General features: G+C 45.9%; 1 protein-coding gene across 1 annotated transcript; it reads left to right on the top strand.

Moving 5' to 3' along the window:
- Positions 1-5,463: 5,463 nt before the first annotated feature.
- On the top strand, positions 5,464-24,299 carry IL17RA (interleukin 17 receptor A). The gene is made up of 12 exons (XM_049782958.1): positions 5,464-5,521; positions 6,714-6,860; positions 8,517-8,623; positions 9,179-9,305; positions 14,231-14,278; positions 14,360-14,523; positions 15,078-15,158; positions 15,908-15,992; positions 16,242-16,256; positions 17,169-17,270; positions 21,432-21,473; positions 22,718-24,299. The coding sequence occupies exons 1-12, from the start codon at positions 5,464-5,466 to the stop codon at positions 24,157-24,159; spliced, it is 2,418 nt and encodes an 805-aa protein (XP_049638915.1). The 3' UTR covers positions 24,160-24,299.
- Positions 24,300-25,675: the final 1,376 nt, after the last annotated feature.

Genomic DNA, 25,675 nt, shown 5'->3' with positions numbered 1-25,675 from the left:
CTAGAGGATGTTCTACAACAGCCTGACATTGATGAAAGAAATGCATAGAATCCAGAATCTTTACATATAAGAACCTGATACCAACATTAGCTAAAGTGTGAAAAAGTTTCACCAGGACCACGGAGAATGACTCGGGTTGGACAGACTGGTATGCCTGGAGCCCAGAGTCGGTCTTATGCCAATAAACCTCGGGGGTGAGGCCTTCTTGTAATCAGTTTTTTTTCCGTTTTCCCCATATTTTTCTGGGCCTATGCAAACAACGACGATTGCCACTATCACACCTTTACTATATATTTTTTACTCTTATCCTTTAAGAAAAAAAAACAATTTACTGAACTTAAAAATAAATAACTGTAGTAGAATGCCTGTCTCGAATACAAGCAGGAGATGGGAAGGGGGGTGGGGGGAATGTTACACTGGTGAAGGGGGTGTTGTTTGTGACTGTAACCCAACTATGATCATGTTACTTAAATAAAAAATATATTAAAAAAAAGAAACTGTGGTCCATCTGCACAGTGGAATACTACACAGCTGTTAGGAAAAATGAAGTCATGAAATTTGCTTATACATGGATAGATATGGAGAGTACTATTTTGAGTGAAATGAGTCGGAGATTAGGCTGATGATATAGCACAGCGGTAAGGTGTTTACTTTGCATGCAGCCAATCCAGAACAGATGGCAGTTCAAATCCCGGCATCCTATATGGTCCCTATGCCTGCCAGGAGTAACCCCTGGGTGCCAAAAACAAAAAGACAAAAAAAAAAAAAAGGGTTGGAGCCAGAGAGATAGCATGGAGGTAAGGCATTTGCCTTGCATGCAGAAGGACAGTGGTTTGAATCTGGCATCCCATATGGTACCCCAAGCCTGCCGTGGGCGATTTCTGAGCATATAGCCAGGAGTGACCCCTGAGCGCTGCTGGGTGTGACCCAAAAACCAAAAAATAAGGGGGGGGGAGAAAAGAAAAAGAAGTGAGTCAGAGAGAGAGAGAGAGAGAGAGAGAGAGAGAGAGAGAGAGAGAGAGAGAATAATCTCATTTACTTGAGGGATATGAGGGGAAAAAAAGATCGTAGGGGAATAATATCAAAGACAATAGATATAAGGGCCTGGAAGATCAGTCCATAGAACAAAGCTTTCCACAAATAGTGGGAAAGTGCAGTTAGGGCAGAGAAGACAATGATAGTTGGAAATAATCATTCTGAACAAGAATTGGATGCTGAAAGGTAATAAAGTGATAGGCATGATACCCCTCAGTAACAGTGTCTGTGGTTTTGTATCTGGAAAAAAAAAAACCCAACTATATTGTGAACAACCTTGTATCCAGGGTATTTAAATAAAGTACTTAATTTAAAAAATCTGGATCTCTATTCAGGATTCCCCTATTAATGAACATTCAATATCACAGAACAGAGGAAACTATATATATATATATATATTAGTTTTTTTTTGGGGGGTGTCACACCTGGCAGCACTCAGAGGCTACTCCTGGCTCTGCACTCAGAATTCACTCCTGGCAAGCTTGGGAACCATATGGGATGCCAGGAGTCAAACTGAGGTCCATCCTGTGTTGGCAAATGCCTTACCACTGTGCTATTGCTATTGCTAGGCCGAGATCTAGGCTAAGATCTTTCTTATTAGTCCCACGATAGGTTCTGCCTATCAGTCTTCTGATAGTTAGTGATCTTGGTTTTTGCACAGAGGAAAGGATGACATGTCTTCTGATTTCATCAGACGGTTAGGTGATGAGATAGGGCAACCCTCTCTTAGACCAAGTTGTTGCTGTTTCCTCATGTCAGGATGTCATATCAAAACTGGTGCAAGTTGGTGCCAGAGAAGTATTAAGAATTTCTCAGGGGCTAGAGAGATAGCATGGAAGTAAGGCGTTTGCCTTTCATGCAGAAGGTCATTGGTTCAAATCCCGGCATCCCATATGGTCCTCTGTGCCTGCCAGGAGCGATTTCTGAGCATGGAGCCAGGAGTAACCCTTGAGTGCTGTTGGACTTTGGTTCCTGTGCTATTACTGGGAACTGTGTCGATTCTACATCTGGTATCTGGGGTTCTGGGTTGGACAGTCACTGTGAAATCACATAGAGTCTAAATTGGGTCCACATGACACATGCTCAGGGTGGGAGGCACCCATGTATTATAAAATGTATGGGTTCTTCTAGTAGATAAGAGCTTGTTTCTGGGGCCAGGAAGGTGGCACTAGAGGTAAGGTGTCTGCCTTACAAGCGCTAGCCAAGGAACGGACCGCGGTTCGATCCCCCGGCGTCCCATATGGTCCCCCCAAGCCAGGGGCGATTTCTGAGCACATAGCCAGGAGTAACCCCTGAGCGTCAAACAGGTGTGGCCCAAAAACCAAAAACAAACAAACAAAAAAAAAGAGCTTGTTTCTATGCATAGGATTTAGGAAACTATATTTAAAAAATATTTTTTTTCTGTTTGCTGTGCCAAGAATAGAATCTAGGGCTTCGCATATATAAGACATATTCTGTACTGCTGATCAACATCCATGGCTGCTATCTCTTTTCAAAACTAGCATGTGTTTAACACTAAAACTTGACAAGTAATATGTGAAAAGAGAAAACAATGGACCATTCCCAGCACTGACACTAGGATTTATCCCTGAGCACTGCTGGGTGTGGCCCCAAAACCCATCTGCTCCTCAATTCCCCAAATATTTACACAAATTCTTGGTAGTGGACTAGCCAAGGCCAGGACACAGATGTGCAAGCCCACTTAGGATGGCTCCCAAAGAATATATGAGGATTTTCTCCCTCCCTTTAAGTTGTGATCCAACTCTGGAATAGTGTTGTTTCTGTTTCTTCAATTGCCCCTCTGATCTCTTTTGAGAGGATTCAAGTGTATACTCTGTCACCCTGTCCTAAAAACCACATTCTGACCTGCTTTAGCAGCTTACTTCTGAATCTAGGAACTTGATTGGTCAATTCTAATAACTGGAGACCACTGAGCTATCCTGGGCTTATTTGAGTCAATCTGAGCATGCGGAGGGGACCCCAGTATTATCGATTCCATTTACTTAGTTACCAGATGCCTGACTCTAGGGAAGCCAGTAATAAAATAGCAGATCTACGAGTTAGACAAATATTGTCTTACTGAAAGTACTGAGATAGCTATCTCACTGCTGTAGCCATATTCCTTAGAAATTATCTGAGGGCTTTTGGGAGCTGCCTGTTTAATAGGGGGTTACTCCATTTCTTTTCTTTCTTTTCTTTTCTTTTTTTTTTTTGGTTTTTGGTTTTTGGGCCACACCCAGTGACGCTCAAGGTTACTCCTGGCTATGCGCTCAGAAGTCGCTCCTGGCTTGGGGGACCATATGGGACCATATGGCAGACACCTTACCTCTAGCGCCACCACGCTGGCCCCAGGTTACTCCATTTCATTGTGCGACTCATTCATAGATAAATTCCCACTATGTGGAGTTTTTTGTAATACAGAGGTCTTAGAAGGAAAATGGTGAAAGACTGTAGACTCCCACACCATCAACCCAGTGCATTCATTCCTATAACTCTCCTACAACACTGAGTCTTGGGTAGTTATGGATTGTCATTGAGGAAACCAAGCTTGAACATATTAGAGACTCTATGAAGTCATGTTATTGCTTAGTAGTGCTAGAGACCTAACTTCAGGTGTGTGTGTGTGTGTGTGTGTGTGTGTGTGTGTGTGTGTGTGTGTGTGTATGTTTGTGTCCAGACTAGACCCGCTGATTCTTATATTACTGGTAATAGTTACTGAAGCGCTAAATTTGGCCCTTCGGATCTCTGGGTTGCAGTTCACATATACCGCCAGAGTGGGAGGAAGTAAGTATTCTGTTTTTGGTTTCCTCATTTATTTTATTTTATTTTATTTTATTTTTTTTGTGGTTTTTGGGTCACACCCAGCAGTGCTCAGGGGTTATTTCTGGCTCCAGGCTCAGAAATTGCTCCTGGCAGGCACAGGGGACCATATGGGGCGCCGGGATTCGAACCGATGACCTCCTGCATGAAAGGCAAACGCCTTACCTCCATGCTATCTCTCCGGCTCCCTGGTTTCCTCATTTATATATAATGGAATTAAGGGTTCTTTTTTGTTTATTTGTTTGTTTTGGTTTGTTTAGGGGCCACACTTGATAGTACTCAAGGCTTACTTCTGGCAGTAATAAGGGGATTGTATGGGATGCTAGGGTTCTAAGTTGGATTAGCCATGTGCCAAGCATGCAACCACTGAAATGTTCCAGCCCTGAGGATTCTCTTTTTTTTGGGGGGGGGCACACCCAGCGGTGCTCAGGGGTTGGCAGGCACTGGGGACCATATGGGGTGCCAGGATTTGAATCACCGTCTGTCCTGGATCGGCAAACGCCCTACCACTGTGCTATCTCTTCAGCCCCAGCCCTGAGGATTCTTAAACTTAGTCATTGTAAGGATTAGTAAGATCACATTTGTTAAAGATGGGAGTGGTTCAGGGTTCTTTAAAAGAACGTGGGTTGTCTGGTTGTGAATATAATGACATAGCTTTCTGCTACCATTCTTAGTTGTGGAATGGGAAGGTTGGCTGACACAACAGGTGTTGAGAGTTTTTTTTGTTAATGGGCAAGTTATTATTTTTTTTAACTTTATTAATTGATTGGTTTTTGGGCCACACCCAGCGGCACTCAGGGGTTACTCCTGGCTCTGCACTTAGAAATCCGCCCCTGGCAGGCTGGACCATATTGGATACCAGGAATCGAACAGTGTCCCAGGTCGGCCTCATGCTTGGCAAATACCCTACCACTGTGCTATCTCTCCAGCCCCTAAGGGGCAAGTTATTTACTTTGTTCTTCAACCAACTGTGGAACCAAGAGCTGAGAGCCACTGTAACAATGAGAGTTCAGAATCTTCGATACTAAAAATTTATATTATGTTATTTTTTTGTGTATGCTTAGAATGTATTAATGTTTTTGAAGTTATATAAACAACATTAAGTTTTTTCAACTAAAAATAAATAAAACAACCTATTATTTTACTTAAATAAATAAAATAACTCCTGGCAGTGTGTGGGAGAGTATATGGGATGCCGGAGATTGAACCTAGGTTGACTGTGTAAGACAAATATTCTACCCACTGGGGTTCTGACCTCAGAACCCTATCTTCTTTTTTGGTTTGTTTTTTGTTTTGGGTGGGCTACACCTAGTTGTGCTCAGGAGTTACTACTGGCTCTGTGCTCAGAAATCACTTTTGGAAGGCCCAGGGGACCATATGGGATGCCAGGGATTGAATCCCAGTCTATCCCACGTTGGCAGCATGCAAGGCAAATGCCCTATCTCTGTGCTATTGCTCTGGCCCCAGAACCCTGTCTTCTAAAGTTAGAAAGTTCATAACAGTTACTCTGAAAGTGCCAGTTTTGTTTTGCCCTCCATTGCCCACAATCTCATCTGTGTTCTCTAGAGCTGGACAAAGCAAGGACAATGTGAAAAACATCATGTTCTCATGTCCCCCTTCTTGAGAGTGGATCTGATAGAAAGAAGGGAGGCTTGGGGCCGGAGCGGTAGCGCAAGCGGTAAGGCATCTGCCTTGCTTGCATTAGCCTAGGACAGACAGCGGTTCGATCCCCCGATGTCCCAGATGGTCCCCAAGCCAGAAGCGATTTCTGAGCGCATAGTCAGGAGTAACCCCTGAGCGTCACCAGGTGTGGCCCCAAAGCAACAACAACAACAAAAACGAAGGGAGGTTGAGACTTTACATTCTGAGAATGAAATATGGACTTGTGAATCAGTTCTTTCACTGCTGACGATGTCCTTTTTCTTTCACAGGAGCTGGAATGCATAGTTGAGAACAGTAAGTCATCTTTCTTTTGCCTTTGCTGACCTTGTGCTGGTGCCACAGAACGTTGCCACTCTGCTTCGGGTTTAAGGTAGAGATTATAGCAGGAGGGAGCTTTGAGACTGGTTGTGTGCACGAAGCAAGACCCTCCTTTAAGCCCCTGTCAGGGCATAAAGAGCAGCTGTTACTGGGATGCTGGCATAATTATCTGGGTGCCTCCCTAGTCTGTAATACTATTTGATTTACCTGAGTTTATCACTATAAAGTGAGGGGGAAAATCAATAATAGTGTTTTCTTTGGACTTTGGGTTACACCCAGCAGTGCAAAATACTTAACTCCTGGTTCTACACTTAGGGATCATTACTAGTTGGGCATAGAAGACCAATAGGGTGCTGGGGATCAAATCCAGGTTGGCTTTTTGCAAAGCAAGCACCCTACCTGCTGTAGTAATATCTCTCTAGATCTGTTTTCTATTATAAATGAAGAGAAAGCAGATATCTTCATTTTCTTTGCTAATTAGACACTCCTGACATAAAAATAAAGCAACTTTTATTTCTCCCATTCCTCTGCTGAACTCCCAGTTTCTAACCTTGCTTCATGTCAAAGCCATGTGTATTCTTTGTCTTCACTCCTGAAATGTACTTTAGAATTAAGAACTTTGCAGTGATCCAGAAAAGTCCTGGGAAAGAGTGAGCAGGGTAGTCATAGGCCTCTGACTCTGGCCCCAGATTGCTTCAGCAGTAGAGTCCTTGCCTTTTATATGTGATGCTCTGGGCTTGATCCCCAACACTGTAAAACAAATAAATATATTAAAATAAAATCTCTTCCTGAATTCATTGCTGCCTATCCTGCTGGCATGCCTTAGTTCTTATAGACTCTAAGTCTCTACGTTCTTTGCTACTTTTCCTGGTGACTAGGTACCTGCCTTGATAACAGCTGGATCCACCCTGAGACCTTGACTCCCTCGTCCCCCAAAAATCTCCAGATCCACCTGCGCTTTGCCCACACTCGGCAGAGAGAGCTACTTCCTGTACTTTACATTGAGTGGACATTAAAGGGAGATGGTGAGTGAGATTCAGGGTGTGGGATGCTCTGCCGTGCTACAGCAGAACCATAGACTGGGTTGTGCACTCTCAGGACCTGCTCCTCACCTTTGCTCAGACCACAGAACCTGTAGTCAAAGATTACATCACATCACATCATCACATCACATCACATCACATCACGCAGCGCTGTCATCTCATCCCATCACACTTCATAGAGGACATCCTTCAACCCAAACCTATTTACCTTTCTCCTATCAGGCTGGGAAGAAAGTCAAGTGGTTGATTCTCCAACTGCAGTTTAAAGGGAAATGATAACACATTTGCTAGGCTGCTCTTTTCCCTTTATTTAGGGACTGACATTGGGAGGATAATAAGAGGGACTGCTTCCCAAGCAGTATTCAGGGAACCCAGATATTTCTCTTCAATACTTAGTCGTTCAATGCTAGAATCTAAGGATATGGTGCTATTCAGGCTCTGCAGTGCCAGGGACTGCCAGTGCCACTTTATCAGTGTTTGGGGACCTCCAGAACTGTCTGGTAATGCTCAGGACCATTCAGTGCTCAGGAATGAACTGGAGTTGGGTTCGTACTTTGCAAGCACCCCTAACCCCTGTACTATCTTCTTGATATTTTTTTTTTTTTTTTTTTTTGGTTTTTGGTTTTTGTTTTTTTTTTTTTTTTTTTTGGTTTTTGGGTCATACCCGGCGGTGCTCAGGGGTTACTCCTGGCTGTCTGCTCAGAAATAGCTCCTGGCAGGCACGGGGGACCATATGGGACACCAGGATTCGAACCAACCACCTTTGGTCCTGGATCGGCTGCTTGCAAGGTAAATGCCACTGTACTATCTCTCTGGCCCCGATATTTTTTTTTTTTTTTTTTTTTTTTTTTAGGGAGAGGGGGTGGCCATACCCAGCAGTGTTTAGGTGTTACTCCTGGCTCTGCACTCAGAAATTACTTTTGATGAGGCTGGAGAGATAGCATGGAGGTAGGACGTTTGACTTGTATGCAGAAGGACAGTGGTTCGAATCCCAGCATCCCATATGGTCCCCCAAGCCTGCCAGGAGTAACCCCTGAGCGCTGCCGGGTGTGACCCCCAAAAAAAAAAAAAAAAAAAAAGGAAATTACTTTTGATGGTGCTCAGGGGACTGACTATATGGGATGCCAAGGATTAAACGCAGGTCGGCCACGTGCAAGGCAAACATCCTACCCACTGTATTATCTTTCCAGCCCTGCTACTTCTTAAATAACATCCTCCAACCAAACTTATACTGCACAGGAAAGATGTGATTGTACTGCAGTTGGAAAGATGTGATTCACAAGAGCCAGCCCCATCTTTGTGAATAGGACCAGGGGGGACTTGAATTGTAAGTCCCAGCAACTTCTCTGTACTGCTGGGGATGGAGGGAGTGACCAGTGTTGACATTCAACTATTTTGCCAGTGCCTTCACTATGAATTTATAATCTTTTACAAATACAGATATTAATCTATTAGGCAGCTGAACCCAACTTTCTGGCAGTGCCATAGAGCCAACAAAAACAGGAAATGGAGGGGTCAGTTGGCTGTCTACATTTTTTTTTCTTTACTGAAAACAAGCAAGTTAGACAAGCAGAGAAGTGGTGCCCCAGCAGTTTGTCTCTATATGTATCTGTTTCCTTTTCTCCCTCTGACCTTTAGCTAGCTTCCAAGTTTTGAAAGGCGCAGAGTTATCTGTCTTGCAGCTGAATACCAATGAGCGTTTGTGTGTGAAATTCAGCTTTCTGTCAAAATTGGAACATCCTGGGGTAAGTAGAGAAGAAACAACTCCAAATGGCTGTGTGTTTCTAATATCTCCTGGGTTCTCTACTGATGAGGCGAGGTGTATTTTGTTTTAATTTTGTTTTGTTTGGGGACACACAGGGGCTACTACTGGCCTCTACTGGGAGAGTAGTGGTGCTTGGGAGATCTTGCTGGAAATTGAGCTTGGGTCTCACATAAGGAAAGATTGTGCTTCAGCCCATAGAGCCATCTCAATCCCTAGTTCATTTTAAATAGGCAAATAGAAGAAGAAGCAAAGATTCTTATGTTTCTGGTTTGGGGTTTTGTTATTTGGGGGTTGGTTTGGGGGCCCCACACTATAGTAAGTGATTGCTTTCTGTGGTACTTGGGGGACATTTTGGTGTTGCAGATTGAATAAGGGTCATCCTCATGCAAAGCAAGAGCTTTAATCACTATGATCTCTCCAGGCCCTCTTCTCTGATTTTGAACTGATCTTTCAGGGACTGAAAGGGATGAGTTCTTTGGGTACAGAGATACTGTGTGTGTTAATTGGCGAACCTTCCTTCCTCCTTTCCCTTTAGTGGCATTTTAACTTCAGCCACTTTGTGGTGGAACCTGGCCAGAAGTATGAGGTGACTGTTAGCCACCTGCCAAAATCCATCATTGATGGGGAACCAAACCATGAGTCCAAGAGCTTTCTTGTGCCTGGTAAGAGAGCCCTCCAAGCCCTTCCCTCACTCAAAGGTGGCTTAGACATCATTCTGTGTGTTTTGTGAGTGCCACGGGTCCCCAGGAATCCACAGCTGTCAAGGTCAAAAATTCTCTAGTGTGTATCTAGGGTTTCAGCAACCTTTCTTTAAGGACATGAACTGTCAATGTGGCTTAACAGTCAGTGTGATCCCAGGGCCCTTCTGGAAACCAGTTTCCTTCCCTCTGTCTTGAAAAGCTCATGTCCTAAGGAAAGAATATAAAGGACAAATCATTCTTAGATTCAAGAGAAGTCACTCTTCAGGACTGGTCAGATTTGCCTTGAATGCAGCTGATCCAGTTCAATTCCTGGCATCTCCTATGGTCCCCAAGCCTGCCAAGAATGATCCCTGAGCACCACTGGGTGCAGACCTCACCACTAAAAAAATAATAGAGATATACCATATTTTTTTATAAGACACACACATACCCCCAAGATAAGGAAAATGGGGGCCGGGCGGTGGCGCTAAAGGTAAGGTGCTTGCCTTGCCTGCGCTAGCCTTGGACGGACCGCAGTTCGATCCCCCGGTGTCCCATATGGTCCCCCAAGCCAGGAGCAACTTCTGAGCGCATAGCCAGGAGTAACCCCTGAGCGTTACCAGGTGTGGCCCAAAACCAAAAAAAAAAAAAAAAAAAAAAAAAAAAAGATAAGGAAAATGTCTGTGCATCTTATGGAGCCTCCTGGAACTGAAGCTCCTGTGTGCAGAGGGGGAGAACATTTACTGACGACTTGACATCCACAATGTTTACACACCCTTTATTGCCAGACATACCACATAATCTAAGCAATTAGATTAACGCACTTTTTTTTTTTTTTTGGTTTTTCGGCCACACCCGTTTGACACTCAGGGGTGACTCCTGGCTAAGTGCTCAGAAATCGCCCCTGGCTTGGGGGGACCATATGGGACACGGGGGGATCGAACCGTGGTCCTTCCTTGGCTAGTGCTTGCAATGCAGACACCTTACCTCTAGCGCCACCTCGCCAGCCCCATGTTAACGCACTTTCACCATCACATATAGAGCTTTCATTTAAGACTATTTGGTCGCTATTGTGACTTTTATTTTTATTTTATTTTATTTTTTTGTTTTTTTGGGTCACATCCAGCAGTGCTCAGGGGTTATTCCTGGCTCTATGCTCAGAAATCGCTCCTGGCAGGCTCAGGGAACCATATGGGATGCTGGGATTTGAACCAATGACCTTCTGCATAAAAGGCAAACACCTTACCTCCATGCTATCTCTCCGGCTTAGACTTTTATTATTTTTTTTTAATATCAGATACTCCTCACTTAATGGCCAAGTTCTGTTTCAAAGACTTGGTCGTTAAGCAAATCGGTCATTAAGTGAGGAACTGCAGTACAGTATATGCATAGTACTTGACAATACAGTATTCTGAATAAGTAAAATATTGAGAAAAATTAAACTGAAAACCTCCACTTGTTTTAATTTGCATAGGTTGTGTAATTTACACACAGTACTGCAATGTATTACAGAACATAAAGTTAGTAAAATAGGTACATTAAAGCACCAAAAACCACAGTACTGTACTGTAGAGTGTACAAGATGAAAAAAGAATATTTAAAATAAAATAAAATAATGGTTAAGAGATAGTCGTAAGTGCCAGCACTCGCTAAACAGGTAGGTATTAAGCGAGAAGTATCCGTATTAATGAAAAAGTATTAAAAATGATTTCGTTTTCTGCTGTAATAAAAAAGTTAGATTAATATGTTTAACCAGCTGTGGACTGGCATATTGTAAATATACTTTGGCCTTGTTCCAGCCACCGTCTCCTGACAGCATTTCACGTTGCACCATGTGCTTTAGAATTTTTTTCCCTTGTTTTCCTCGGCTAAAAACTAATTGAGTCTTATGGTCAGGTGCATCTTATAGAGCGAAAAATACAGTAACCCCTGGAATGAAAAATTGGTGCAAAGGAGCCAAGCAGAGGGTTTGCATGTCTGAGGCCTGATTCAGTCCCTCTCACTGCATGGCTTCTGAGTACTACCAGGGGATCCTTGAGTACTGTGGCCCAAAATAAAGAGAAATAGAGAGAAAAGTATAGCCCCTATCTCTCACCTCATCCTTTTTCCATTACCTTGTCCCCTGCACGCTCCCTGTTTCCATCTTTCTGTTTTTGTTTTTGTTTTTGTTTTTTGTTTTGTTTTTGGGCCACACCCAGCGATGCTCAGGGGTTACTCCTGGCTGTCTGCTCAGAAATAGCTCCTGGCAGGCACGGGGGACCATATGAGATACTGGGATTTGAACCAACCACCTTTGGTCCTGGATCGGCTGCTTCAAGGCAAACGCTGCTGTGCTATCTCTCTGGGCCCTTTCTGTTTGTTTTTCTTTTTCTTTTTGGGGCCATACCTGGTGGTGCACAGGTTTTTGTTGTTGTTTTTGTTTGTTTGTTTTGGGGTCACACCCAGCAGTGCTCACGGGTTCCTCCTAGCACTACACTCAGAAATCGCTCCTGGCAGGCTCAGGGACCATATGGGATGCCGGGGTTCAAACCACTGTCCTTCGGCATGCAAGGGCAAATGCCCTACCTCCATGCTATCTCTCCAACCCCAGTTTGTTTGTTTTTTTAAGAAATAAATCTTAGGGGACCCAGAGAGATAGCACAGCGGCATTTGTCTTGCAAGCAGCCGATCCAGGACCTAAGGTGGTTGGTTCGAATCCCGGTGTCCCATATGGTCCCCCATGCCTGCCAGGAGCTATTTCTGAGCAGACAGCCAGGAGGAGTGACCCCTGAGCACTGCCGGGTGTGGCCCAAAAACCAAAAAAAAAAAAAAAAAAAAAAAAAAAGAAATTTTAGGGCCCGGAGAGATAGCACAGCGGCGTTTGCCTTGCAAGCAGCCGATCCAGGACCTAAGGTGGTTGGTTCGAATCCCGGTGTCCCATATGGTCCCCTGTGGCTGCCAGGAGCTATTTCTGAGCAGACAGCCAGGAGTAACCCCTGAGCAACGCCGGGTGTGGCCCAAAAACCAAAAAAAAAATAAAATAAAATAAATTTTAGGGGTCAGAAAGATAGCACAGCGGTAGGGCGTTTGCCTTGTATGTGGCTGACCCAGGCAGACAGTGGTTCAATTCTGATTTCCCATATGGTTCTCTGAGTCTGCCAGAAGTGATTTCTTTTTTTTGTTTTTGTTTTTTCGGGCCACACCCATTTGACGCTCAGGGGTTACTCCTGGCTAAGCGCTCAGAAATTGCCCCTGGCTTGGGGGGACCATATGGGAAGCCGGGGGATTGAACCGCGGTTGCGATCTTTCCTTGGCTAGCGCTTGCAAGGCTTACCTCTAGCACGACCTCGCCGGCCCCAGGAGTGATTTCTTTTTTTTTTTTTTTTGGTTTTTTGGGCCACACCCTGTGACGCTCAGGGGTTACTCCTGGCTATGTGCTCAGAAGTCGCTCCTGGCTTCTTGGGGGACCATATGGGACGCCGGGGGATCGAACCGCGGTCCGTCCTAGGCTAGCGCAGGCAAGGCAGGCACCTTACCTCCAGCGCCACCGCCCGGCCCCATCCCAGGAGTGATTTCTAAAGGTAGAGCTAGGAGTATCCCCTGAGCGCCAGGTGTGACCCAAAAACAAACAAACAAAAATATTTTATTTCTAATTGTACTTTTGAAAATTTGCACATCAGGGTGAGGTGCTTACACACCTGGCCAAGTGCTCACTGAGATTTCTTTTTTTTTGTTTTGTTTTGTTTTGGGGCCACACCCGGTGACGCTCAGGGGTTACTCCTGGCTATGTGCTCAGAAGTTGCCCCTGGCTTGGGGGGCCATATGGGACACTGGGGGATCGAACCTCGGTCCGCCCAAGGCTAGCGCAGGCAAGGCAGGCACCTTACCTCTAGCGCCACCACCCGGCCCCCGCTCACTGAGATTTCTACTCCTTTATTTATGATGCCCACACACAGGACAGCAGGGCTCACATTCTTGTCAAATGACATGAATGATGGTTGTGGCCTCCCCAGAGTTCATTGTGGTGCTTGACTGGGGCACACCCTTTTTCTCAGTGCACATGCAATTGGTTGTATTTTGCTTGGAAATTTCTTGCAGCACCAGACATCACAGACATTTGCCTTGCATGCAACTGACCTGGGTTAGATCCCAGAAACCTCACATGGTCTGTGAGCCCCACCAAGAGTTATCCCTGAGAGCAGAGCCAGGAGTGAGCCTTGAGCATGACTGTGTGTGTGTGTGTGTGTGTGTGTGTGTGTGTGTGTGTGTGTGCATGGAGAGGAGAGGAGGAAGAAGAGGATAAAAGGGATCAGACAGCAGAGCTGCTGGGAACATGACCGTGTGTGTGTACATGCATGCATGCACACTTGTTGCATGTGCATGCATAAGAGAGAGGAGATGTGAGGCAAGGCATCATCAAACAACAGAGCTGCTAAGATCCTGCTGTATATGTAGGATATGGCACATCTTTGTCTAGGTGTGCAAGGCAGGCACACTGAGCTCCTATATAGTTCCTCTAGCCCATAGTTACATGTCTTTCTCCCCTCTAACTCATCCAGCCTAGGAGGTTACCTTCTGAAACATGTTTCATATGTATGTACCTTTTGTATCCCTGTTCTTCTCAGGTTTAACCACAACTTGCCTTTCTCATTATTAAAAATATTTTATTGGGGGGAAAGGACCACATTTGGTATATTCCATTCCTTTGAGAGGGATTCCTCTTTCCTGTCCTTCAGAACCATTTTCATCTTGAACCCCAACACCCTGGAGGACAGTCTGTATCTTAGACCCATTTAACTCTCTGGAACATTCTACATGGCCTGTGGAGCAGAGGCAGGGAGGCAGCTTCTGCTTTAGGATGTGGCTTGTCCCAACACTTTTATGTTCTAAGCAGAAGCATAAGAGCTTTACTCCTTCCCATCTTGCAGGCTGCGGGGACCCCAGAATGAAGACCACCACCCCCTGTGTGAGCTCCGGTAAGTGCCGGTACCTTGGTGCCAGGTGCCTTCCATACATGCACACCCTGTCTTCACTGCCTCTCTGCCTCTGCTCCACAGGCAGTCTGTGGGACCCCAACATCACTGTGGAATTATTGGAGTCCCACCAGCTGCTGGTACACTTCACCTTATGGAATGAGTCTGCCCATTATCAGATCCTGCTGCATAGCTTTCCTCACGAAGAGAATCGCAGCTGCTTTAAAGACGCCGTGGATGTCCCTGCGGTAACAACTTTGTCCAAGCCCTGAATGTCAACTTTATGGCCCAGAGGATTAGCCCTAAGTCTTTACCCTGGCTACCTGACTCTTTCTTTTGATCAGAAGTTGATGACAGTTGTTTCTTGATCAAGAGTTTATCTTGCCTTTGGGTGTTGAATGTATTCTGTAGTTGATAGAAGTTATATGATCTCTTCCCAGACCCCAGTCTCCCATATCCTCCCTGTTTTCTTTTTGCTTTGCTTTATTCCACATTCCCAAAAGAAGGTGAGGATTCTCTCAGTGTGACAATTTGATCGAGGAGAAATAAAAACAAGGCAGTGCACTGAGGACGGGGTAGGGTTCATGCCACTGTGTGCATGCTGCGTGGCGTGAGCACAGCCATGGCTCTCCAGCAGCCAGCGTGCTGGGTTCCTTCTGGAGTCACAACAAACTCATTGCTTTACATCAATGCTGTTTTTCCTGGAACCTTCTCTCTGTACTTTCTAAGTGGAACTATGGGCAGCAGCAGGGAATAGATCTCCATGCTTCATATCTACATTCCCCTCCACTCCCCTCTCCAGCCCCCACAGGAGGATTTCCATCAGCAGACCAACGTCACGCTCAACCTGCCTGGGAGTTGGTGCTGTCGCCACCAAGTGCAGGTGGGTAAATGTAGTGTAGACTTCTTTTTTTTTTTTTTTTTTTTTTTTGGTTTTTGGGCCACACCCGTTTGACGCTCAGGGGTTACTCCTGGCTAAGCGCTCAGAAATTGCCCCTGGCTTGGGGGGACCATATGGGACGCCGGGGGATCGAACCATGGTCCTTTCCTTGGCTAGCGCTTGCAAGGCAGACACCTTATCTCTAGCGCCACCTCGCTGGCCCCTGTAGTGTAGACTTCTTAAACCTTCCACTCACAAATACTTTTTGTCTGAAAAATGCAATGTAGGCAAGCACTTCCAGAAAACCTCAGATTCATTAGGTGGTTGATTTTGAATTTGTAGTCACTGAACATTCAGAAATCTTTCACTGTTGCCAAAATTTTGTGATCCACCTCCCGATTTCAGTTACTTGATCCCATATGGGGTCGTGACCCAAATAGTGGAAGAATTGAGGATGTGTAGACAGATATAGAAGAAGAGGCACAGGTGACTCCTATGAGGAGGTGCCCTGCCTCCATGCCCCCTCCCTCATTCTCTCCTGAGATTTCCATTTAGAAGTTCTGTATTGCAGCCCCACTCTGCTAGCTCCCCCCCGCTTCTGCTCTCCCTGAGGACAGCTTGCCTATGCTGCATAAAGGAAGTGCTTGAGTCACTCAAGTATCAGTAGTCTCTGCTAGCCTGGAAGCTCCTGAGAATTATCTTGTGTGTCACGCTTCTCACAGTGCCCCCAACCCCCCCTTTTCCACTCCCAGCTTCAGCCCTTCTTCAGCAGCTGTCTGAATGACTGCATCCGATACTCGGTGACTCTGCTCTGCCCTGCTAGCTCAGATTATGAAGGTAAGAAGCTTGTGGTTGGGCTGGAAAGATAGCATGGAGGTAAGGCATTTGCCTTGCATGCAGAAGGTCAGTGGTTTGAATCCCGGCATCCTATATGGTCCCCTGAGCCTGCCAGGACCGATTTCTGAGCCTCGAGCCAGGAGTAACCCCTGAGCACTGCCGGGTATGACCCCCCCCCCAAAAAGAAAAAAGAAGTGTGTGGTTGAGCTGAGCATTTTTAGGGTAGAAGTGATGATGTTACTGGCTAAGCTGAACCTCTGCCTGGTCTTGAGGATGAGGACAAATTCCTTAAGGTAGAGTACCTCAGGCCTGGGAGAGGGCATACAGGGGTTAGAAAACTTAGAGAGACACTCTCCTGGAAGAAGCTTCTGCTTGCTTCTTTATATCCCTTGGAGAACTTTTTTCTTTTAATGTCCATGACTGGAAGAAGAGGGTTTGATTCTCAGCATTGCAGCATTCCATGAACTAAGTCAGTGCTTGAACTACATTTTGAGACTCATAAATTGTTCATCATCTGACTGTGCAGGGCAGACCCCCTCTCCAGACTCATAGAAGAGGAAGCTGAGAGACAGCTATCATGACATTTGTGTTAAGATCACACACCCTGAATACACAGACATCTAAGATCACACACCCCGAATACATAGAATACCCTTAAGATTTAGCTATCTTCCCCCAATCTCACTCTCAAGCTCTCTCAGTCTGAATTGATCTCATCTACAGCCCAGCAGGTGTCTCCAGCTCAAGGCTGATCTGAAAACAGTAAACATTCACTGGCCTGGATGAGAATTTAGCCTCCTAGGGCTTCATTGACTGTAGCTTTTCCCTGTAGATGGTTTTACTGGCTTTGATTTCATGATGCTTTTCTGGGTGTAGTTCTCTGAATGCTAGGATGGTTTTGTGATAACTTACTAATTGCGATCATTATTTTCTCTTTTTTCTCCTTGAAGTTCCAACTGCAGGTAAGCAGCCTCCCTTCTCAGATTGCCCAGCGCCCCTCAGGCAACAGTCCTAGGGCTGCATGAGATGTACCTGACAGCTCTGTGGACCAGGTAGACCAGGCTGAACCAGGGGTTGGGGAGCTGAGTTCAGCATGTCAAGGTATATATCTGGGGACCCCAGGGCAGGCATTGCTGTCCTCTTCTGGTATGCCCCTCCCTCTGTTCTGTTCTGCAGACTCTCTGCCCCTGTGGATGTATGGGCTGATCACTGGCATCGCCCTTCTGCTGGTGACCTCTGTCATCCTGCTGATCATCTGCATGACATGGAGGCTGGCTGGTAAGAGAATGCACAGCTGGCCTCCCCTTCTGCTCTTTTCTTCTTATGTTCTCCCTCTTTCTTTAGGCTCTATAATGGTGTCAGAGGGCACCTTCCATCTCAGCTTAGGTACAGTTGTTGTACCTCTTCAGTCACAGACAGCTGTCAGACCTCAGAGCCAGAGTAGAATTGGGCCAATCCATGTGCTGACTCCACCATTTTCTACCCAGACAAGTAGTCTGATTTCCTGAGTCCCAGATTCCTCTTTGGTGAAATGAAAACTGCAGTAGTACCCACATTGTAAAACAGTTGTAAGGATTATGTAGACCAGTGCATATGAGTATTTAGCAGAAAGCCTGGCACATCTTTTTTTTTTTATAGAATATATATATATATTTTTTTTATTTTTAATCAATTTATTTTTAATTGTAAGAACAAAGATGCAAAGAAAGAGGACATGGTAAAGTTACAGTGGAAGGACAATCACCCATAAACAGAATTCTTAGAAGAAAACCCCTTGCTGATACCTTAATTTTGAACTTTCAGCCAAACAACATTAAGAAAAGTAAAATAGAACCCATGTACAATTACTTTGTCCCTCAAGTCCCCAGATTGTAGTACATTATAACATTTCTTAGCAGTACACAAAGCAATCTAAGGCCATAAAACTTATGTAACTCCTTAAACTTTGAAGGCATAGTATTTTCTTACATTTCCTTGCACATGCATATTAGTTTAAGTTAACCTCAAAAGTTTATGTGGTTTTTTTTTTTTTAAGGATTAGAGTCAAAGGAGCACTGTAAAAATGGTGTAAGAGTTGCACTTTTTGTTTGCATAGGCTCACCAAAATATGAGGGACATGGAAAGGAAAAGCCTTGGCCTAAAAACAAGGAGACCCTACCCCTGAAGTTTCCTAGCAGAAGACCAACTCTAGTCTCCAGGCAAACTAGTTTGTCCAATCCAAGTCATTGTCTATAGTGCCAATACACTTTTATTTTTCACACAGTCTCTGTTGGTATCATGTTTCTGTATTAAAGATCCTGGAATCTGCATATCCTAAATTGAAGTCAGGATGGTGTAGAGCGTCCCCTAGTTTCACCTCACAATAAAAGGGCAATGCAGAGAGCTCTGTCCTGTAAGCAGTTCGTTATTGTCAAGTCTTCTGTGTTGAGGGAAGTCTCTTTTGAGCAGGTCAATGTCAGAGTAGTGGTAGGGTCTTCCCTGGTAGAGGATTGCTTCCAGATGATGTTATAAATGACCTTGGATGTTTTTTTTTGTTTTCGTTTTGTTTTTTTTTTTTTTTGGTTTTTGGGCCACACCCGGTAATGCTCAGGGATTACTCCTGGCTATGCGCTCAGAAGTCGCTCCTGGCTTGGGGGACCATATGGGACGCCGGGGGATCGAACCGCGGTTCGTCCAAGGCTAGCGCAGGCGAGGCAGGATGTTTCATAGTTAGCTTTTCTGGTTCAGGGGTGAATGGAGAATGCCCATTCTTCTGAGGCCTTTAGCCTGGCATATCTTATGTGTTCAGTCTATGATTGTTTTGGGTTTTTTTGTCTGTTTGTTTGTTTTGGTTTTTGGATCACACCTGGTAGCACTGAGGGGTTACTCCTGGCTTTATGCTCAGAAATCACTCCTGGCAGGCTCGGGAAACCATATGGGATGCAGGGATTCGAATCACCATCCTTCTGCATGCAAGGCAAATGCCTTACCTCCATGCTATCTCTCTGGCCCCTCAGTCTATGATTGTTACTAAAAAAAATTTTTTTTCAGTCTATGATTGTTTTGGTTTTTTTTTTTTGGTTTTTCGGGCCACACCTGTTTGATACTCAGGGGTTACTCCTGGCTAAGCGCTCAGAAATTGCCCCAGGCTTGAGGGGACCATATGGGACGCCAGGGGATCGAACCGTGGTCACGATCTTTACTTGGCTAGTGCTTGCAAGGCAGACACCTTACCTCTAGCGCCACCTCATCAGCCCCCAGTCTATGATTGTTACTAAAAAAAAAATCTCTTTTGGTTTTTTGGGCCACATCTGTTGGCACTCAGAGGTTACTCCTAGCTCCGTGTTCACAAATCGTTCCTAACAGGTTCGGGACCATATGGGGTGCTGGGGATCGAACCCGGGTCTGTTCTGGGTCAGTTCTGTGTTGGCTTCATGCAAGGCAAATGCCCTACCATTGTGCTATTGCTCCAGCCCCATTTTGTTATGAAAATTTGTACTACTAAAATTACCAACTTTGGGGGTTAGAGAAATAGTATAGCATGCTTGCATATGGCCAACCCAGGTTCAATCCCTGGTACTTCATACAGTACCTCGAGCACCTCCAGGAATAATTCCAAAATGCAAGCCAGGAGGTGCTGTCCTCACCAGGTGTGTCCCCCACAAAAAAAAAAAATTCACAAATTGGAAGGAGCCAGACTGAGGGTCCCTGCATGTAGGCTGTTTGGGTCCCCTGAGCAGCCCCTGCAGCCTCCTTCCAAATGTGAGGCCAAGGAGAGGAGCAAAAGACAGGGTGCTGGAGAGGGTAACAGAGGAAGCTCAGGGAGGTTCCAGGACACTTAGTCCACAGTGTAGACAAATTGCTTAACAACCAGCTTTGATTTTCTTTGATTTCCTTTTTTCTTTTTGTTTTTGGGTAATACCCAGCAGCATTCAGGGGTTTCTCCTGGCTCTACACTCAGAAATCACTTCTGGCAGGCTCTGGGGACCATATGGGATGCCTTGATTCGAACCACCGTCCTTCTGCATACAAGGCAAATGCCCTACTTCCATGCTATCTCTCCGGCCCTTTTGGTTTTCTTTTCTGAAAAATGAGATAACAGCTCCTTCTTTGGAGGGCTACAGTGAGGATAAAGTGATAGCAACAGGGGCCGGATCAGTGGCGCAAGCAGTAGAGCATCTGCCTTGCACATGCTAACCTAGGACAGACCATGGTTTGATTCTTTGGTGTTCCATATGATCCCCAAACCAGAAGTAATTTCTGAGCACATAACGAGGTTGTGGACCAAAACCAAAACAAATAAACAAAAAAAAAGTGGTAGCACCAAAGAAGGAAGATACTGGGTAGTGTTAAATAGCAGTTCTCCCTCCCTGGGCAGCCTTCTTAGGTGCAAGTAGGGGAGCTCAACCCTCCTTTGATCTTGTACTAAGTCCCTCTGGCCTTTCCTCAGTGATCAGAGAGGCTATTCTGTATGCCAAGGATCTGTTAAATTGAACTTGTGTGACTACAGTGGGAACATAAGAAGAGATGGTTCTACCCAGAGAATTATTGGAAGGTCAAATCAGAGAAGGTCTCAGGGGGTGTGGGTGGGGGGGGGTCAGGGCTTGATCACATGCAGAAGTACAGGTTCTACCCCTGGCACCACCTAGAACTTCCTGGCACTGCTAAGGCTAATAGAGAGAGAAATTAGAGAGAAATAATAAGTTAGTTCTTAACAGACTGTCTTTGTTCCATGTTAGCTGTAGCACTGAGACTCCCCAAGCCCCACACTACAGACGGAGGTCAGGACAGAAAGATAACGTTCCCTCTTACGTAACTCTCAACAATTCTGTCAGATCTAAGGGGTAGGGGTGGAAACCAAGATTCTGAATGTTTCTTTGGCAAACCTAGTGTTCCACTCATGTGTCTATCATGGAGTCTTCACTTGAAGGCTCTTTCATCTCTTCTCTCTGAGGGTAACAGTTTTGAGAGATATTGGGTTCCTTTCTGACCTTCACATTCCCAGAAGCAATATGGCCAGGAGGAGCTGAAGAGCTGTGAGAACTGTCCTCTGGCAGGAGCTCTTCTCAGAGTCGAATTGGGAGTGGGGTGGCAGGGAGAAATTCTGCTCATGATGGTAGGAATCCCTTTTGGGTCAGTGCTGCAGAATTCACAGCTGATGAATGTGTCAGATGCCCCACCACAGGATCACACAAATCTTCCCCTACTTCCCCCACAAACTCATATTGTGGATGAAGAAACTGAGTTGCCAAGGTGGCAGAGGTTTTCCTTGATTACTCTGCTCATTGTGCAGATCCATAATTACACTTCAAGAAAGGTCCAGAGCATCTTGCACCCATGCCTGGGCTGCCCTTCCATGTCAGTTACACTTTGTCAGGGTGAGGCGGCATTCCCATCGATACCCCTGGTCCCCATTTCTCTTCCAGAAGAGCCACTTCAATAAAGTTCTTTTCCTTCCAGGGTTCCACCATGAAACATCAATTGATGCTACTAAATCCACAGGTCAGTGTTTCCTGGCTCGGTGGGCTGAGATGTGCACACATCCAAAGACACAGTGGAGGGTTTCTCTAGAGAGACGCCAGGGAGTCACCCCTGCCAAGCTCCTAATTCTTTCTGGAAACCCCACAGTGAGGGACTCCACGCACAGGATTTCACCCCATAGGGGGAGTAACATGGTTCAGTAGCAGGACTGAGGTAACATTTTCTAAATGTTCCTGTGATCTTCCTATCCTGTCCTCAGTCTACAGCAAAGAAAGGAAGGTAAAGATCCCACATTTATGTGAAAATAGTATAGGAGGTAAGGTACCCCATATGTTCCCCCAAGAATCCTAGGAGTGACCGCTGAGTGCAGAGTCAGGAGCACTGAGCACTCTTGGGTATGGCCCAGAAAGAAAACAAAGTCCTTCCTCTAGTAAACACTCCTATTTCATAGGCAGACTGTATCCTCTTTTTGGAGGAGTAAGGGAGAACATGTTTTGATTTTTTGTTACCCAGTGATGCTCAAGAGTAAGCTCCTGGCTATGCACTTAAGAATTACTCCTGGTGAGACTGGAGCAATAGTACAGTGGGTAGGGCATGAGCCTTGCATGCCAGCCCAGATTTGATTCCGGGCATCCCTATATAGTCCCCCAAACCCATTAGAAGTGAGCCCTGGGGGCCGGGCGGTGGCGCTGGAGGTAAGGTGCCTGCCTTGCCTGCGCTAGCCTAGGACGGACCGTGGTTCGATCCCCCGGCGTCCCATATGGTCCCCCAAGAAGCCAGGAGCAACTTCTGAGCGCATAGTCAGGAGTAACCCCTGAGCGTCACAGGGTGTGGCCCAAAAAAACAAAAAAAAAAAAAGAAGTGAGCCCTAAGCACAGAGCCAAGAGTATGCTCTGAGCACAGCCTGATGTCTAAAAAAAAATATATGAGATACTGGGGAATCAAACCTAGGTCAGCCCCATACAAAGCAAGTGCCCTATCTGCTCCAGCCCTTTTGTGATCTCTTCCAAATAAAATAAAGTACAGACTAAAGGAATTTGGCATGAGAGAAAAGGATTCTTTTTCTAGAGGCAATAGTTTGTGTTTTTTAGGCAGTCAAACCAATTAAACAGCAACATCTGGCTAATTCTTAGTCATAATTTTTAGGGGAAAGAACCAAGTTATGCAGGCCCCAGACCCCTGCAGGGTTGGACAATAGGGGCAGGGAGGTAAAATGCTGTCTTGACACTCATGGGTATGGCTGTGGCTTCCCCTCTTTCCCGCAGATGTTTCGCCCTCTGCTGACTTGACCCCACCCCCACTGAAGCCAAGGAAGGTCTGGATTGTCTACTCTGCTGATCACCCCCTCTATGTGGATGTGGTCCTGAAGTTTGCCCAATTTCTACTCACTGTCTGCGGCACTGAAGTGGCTCTTGACCTTTTGGAGGAGCAGGTCATCTCAGAGGTGGGTGTCATGACTTGGGTGGGCCGCCAGAAGCAGGAAATGATGAAGAGTGGTGCCAAGATCATCGTTTTGTGTTCCCGGGGAACCCATGCAAAGTGGCAGGCCATGCTTGGCAGGGAAGAGCCTGCCATCCAGCTTCGCTGTGATCACTGCAAGCCTGCTGGGGACCTGTTCACAGCATCAATGAACATGATTCTCCCAGACTTCAAAAAGCCAGCCTGCTTTGGTACCTACATCGTGTGCTACTTTAGTTCCATCAGCAGTGAGAGTGACATCCCAGATCTCTTCAACATCACATCTAGGTACCCGCTCATGGACAAACTAGAGGAGGTCTACTTCCGGGTACAGGACCTGGAGATGTTTGAACCTGGCCAGATGCGCCGAGTTGGGGAGCTCACAGGGGAGAACTACCTGCAGAGCTCCAGTGGCTGGCAGCTGAAGGAGGCTGTGGAGAAGTTCCGGGACTGGCAGATCCAGTACCCTGACTGGTTTGAGCGTGAGAATATTTGCTTGGGTGATGAGCAGGAGCTCCAGTCTTTGGATGAAGAAGCGTTTGATAAGCCACTGCTACCCCTAGGAGGGGGTATCATTCATCAGCAGCCACTGGTGCGGGAACCTGTGTCCCAGGACTGTCTGGTGGTAGATCTGCTTCTTGATGAGGAAGCAAGGGGGATGGCAAGACTGGAACCTCAAATGCAGCCCCTGAGACCTCTGGAAGCCCAGGCTCTTCACACTCAGGTGCTCCCTGTGGAGAAGGTCCCTCCAGTTCAAACCACAGAGCCCATTCCTCACAGTAGGAGTAGCATGACCAGTCAGGTGGCCTGTCCACTGCTGGAGAGCTGTGACTCTCAGCAGAACTGTGTCCTCTTATTCCCCCAGCACACAGAGGACCTGCCTCTCTGCAGCACCCCAACAGCACCCAGCCTCCCCCTGGATGATGCCAGGGAGCAGCTGGAGAGCTCGGCATTTTCCCTCTTCCAGCAGAATCCAAACTGCCAAGCTCAGGCACTGTGGGTAAGCCTGAGAGCAGGCCTCAAAGGCCCACATGCCCCCTCCTCTGAGGAAGAGCAGTCTGACCAGGGCTATATTTCCAGGAGTTCCCCACAACCCCCCGAAGGATTTAGGGAAATGGGAAAAGAGGGAGAAAGAAAGCCAGCTGTGACATTGTCCCCTGAGGACCTAGAGAGCCTAAGAAGTCTCCAGCAACAGCTCTTCTTCCAAGCTCTTCAGAGGAACTCTGGCTGGGACAATGTGGAGCCATAGACACCATCCACATAAGGCTCCAGACACTGGCATTGTGAGAGGGTTGGGTGTGTGCTTATGTCTATACAGGTGTGTCTGGGCATGTCTATGGACATGATCACTGTTCCCTTACAAGAAAGACATTGACTCTTTTCCTTGGGTGTCTGTCCTACTTAATGTTTTTTTTCTTTGACTGTCAGTCATCTTCCTTGCCCACAAGATTCTACAACTTATTCCAGGAGGTAACAGTAGTGTCTTTGAGTTTCCACCATTTTTTCATTCTTTTATTCAGTATCTATTTGCAACTACTACATGCCAGACATGAGCTCTAAAGAAATTGCTCCTAGAAGCTGGAGAGATAGCACAGTGGTAGGGCATTTGCCTTGCAAGCAGCCAATCCAGGATGGATGATGGTTCGAATCCCACCATCCCATATGTGCCTGCCAAAAATGATTTCTGAGCACAGAGCCAGGAGTAACTCCTGAGTATGGCCAAGTGTGACCCAAAAAGCCAAAAAAAAAATTTTTTTTTTCTCCTGTCCTAGACTTAGCCATCAAGGAGCTAAACATGCAGTATGAGCAACAGATTAGCAAACAAGATGGTTGTGCCAAGGAGCAAAGGCTTAGAGACCTTTCCACCCACCTCTGTACAGAAGGGGCACCTTGCCAGAGATTCCTAGAGGGGATGATGAGCCAAAGTGAGTTTTCTGGGCCAAGAGATCATCTAACCGAGGAGCTACATGTGGGATAAGCACTGGATGTCAAGTTCCATTAGTAGATTGAGCTCAGGCTGGGGAAGGGAGAGATGAGGAGTTGGCATATTCTTTTAATATCAGCTGTTCCTTTGCAGGCAGGAAGCCAAGAGCAATCATATCCTGAAGGTCCCTTTGATCCTTTTGGTAAAAGGATAGAAATGTATGGTGTAACACTATTGGCCGCCCAGTCCCATGCTGCTGCATGAGCCTTAAGTGCCTCCTTGGGAGGAACCTAAGTGTTCTGTCCATTGGGGTGTCCTGCAGAGTACACTGGGCTATCTCCTCATAAGCATTAACTGTGGCCTGTACTCAGTTCATTCATGTCGCACTGAACTTCACCACCAAGTTTAAATAAGGAGGGAAGTTTTCTGAAACCTGTTAAATAGGAAATTGGGGATTATCAGAAGGGATATTTGTATACATGGGCAGATCTGTGCACAAAGAGATTTAATAAAAGGATGAACCAGTTTGTACATTGGTAGAGAAAGCCTTATAGCTTTTCCTAGTTATCATTTCTCTTATAGTAACAGTTTGCCTAGGTGCAATGGGGCCACTGAGGTAAATTCTAGGCAGTTGGGTGGCAGCAAAGCAATAGGGATAGGTTGGGCATTTGCCCCCACATATTTATGATGAACCCCAATTCCCAGTGTGATGGAATATGAGATGGAGTCTTTGGGGGTGATTATACCACAAAACAAGAACTCTCATTTCCCATCATATACATAATCTTACAGTGGCCCTATGGAGAAATGAGACACCACATGTGCTGGTGCTTGACCTGGG

Source organism: Suncus etruscus, chromosome 11, assembly GCF_024139225.1.
Source record: "Suncus etruscus isolate mSunEtr1 chromosome 11, mSunEtr1.pri.cur, whole genome shotgun sequence".
NCBI classification, from domain to species: domain Eukaryota; kingdom Metazoa; phylum Chordata; class Mammalia; order Eulipotyphla; family Soricidae; genus Suncus; species Suncus etruscus.
Note: the sequence above shows the minus strand (reverse complement) of the source record. Positions and strands in the feature narration are given on the sequence as shown.

Coding starts and splice junctions, on each gene's coding strand:
- IL17RA (XM_049782958.1), top strand. CDS start 5,464: ATGTCCCCCTTCTTGAGAGTGGATCTGATAGAAAGAAGGGAGGCTTGG. Junction 5,522..6,713: donor GGAGGCTTGGGGCCGGAGCG/GTAGCGCAAGCG, acceptor CCTGGTGACTAG/GTACCTGCCTTGATAACAGC. Junction 14,524..15,077: donor ACGCCGTGGATGTCCCTGCG/GTAACAACTTTG, acceptor TCCCCTCTCCAG/CCCCCACAGGAGGATTTCCA.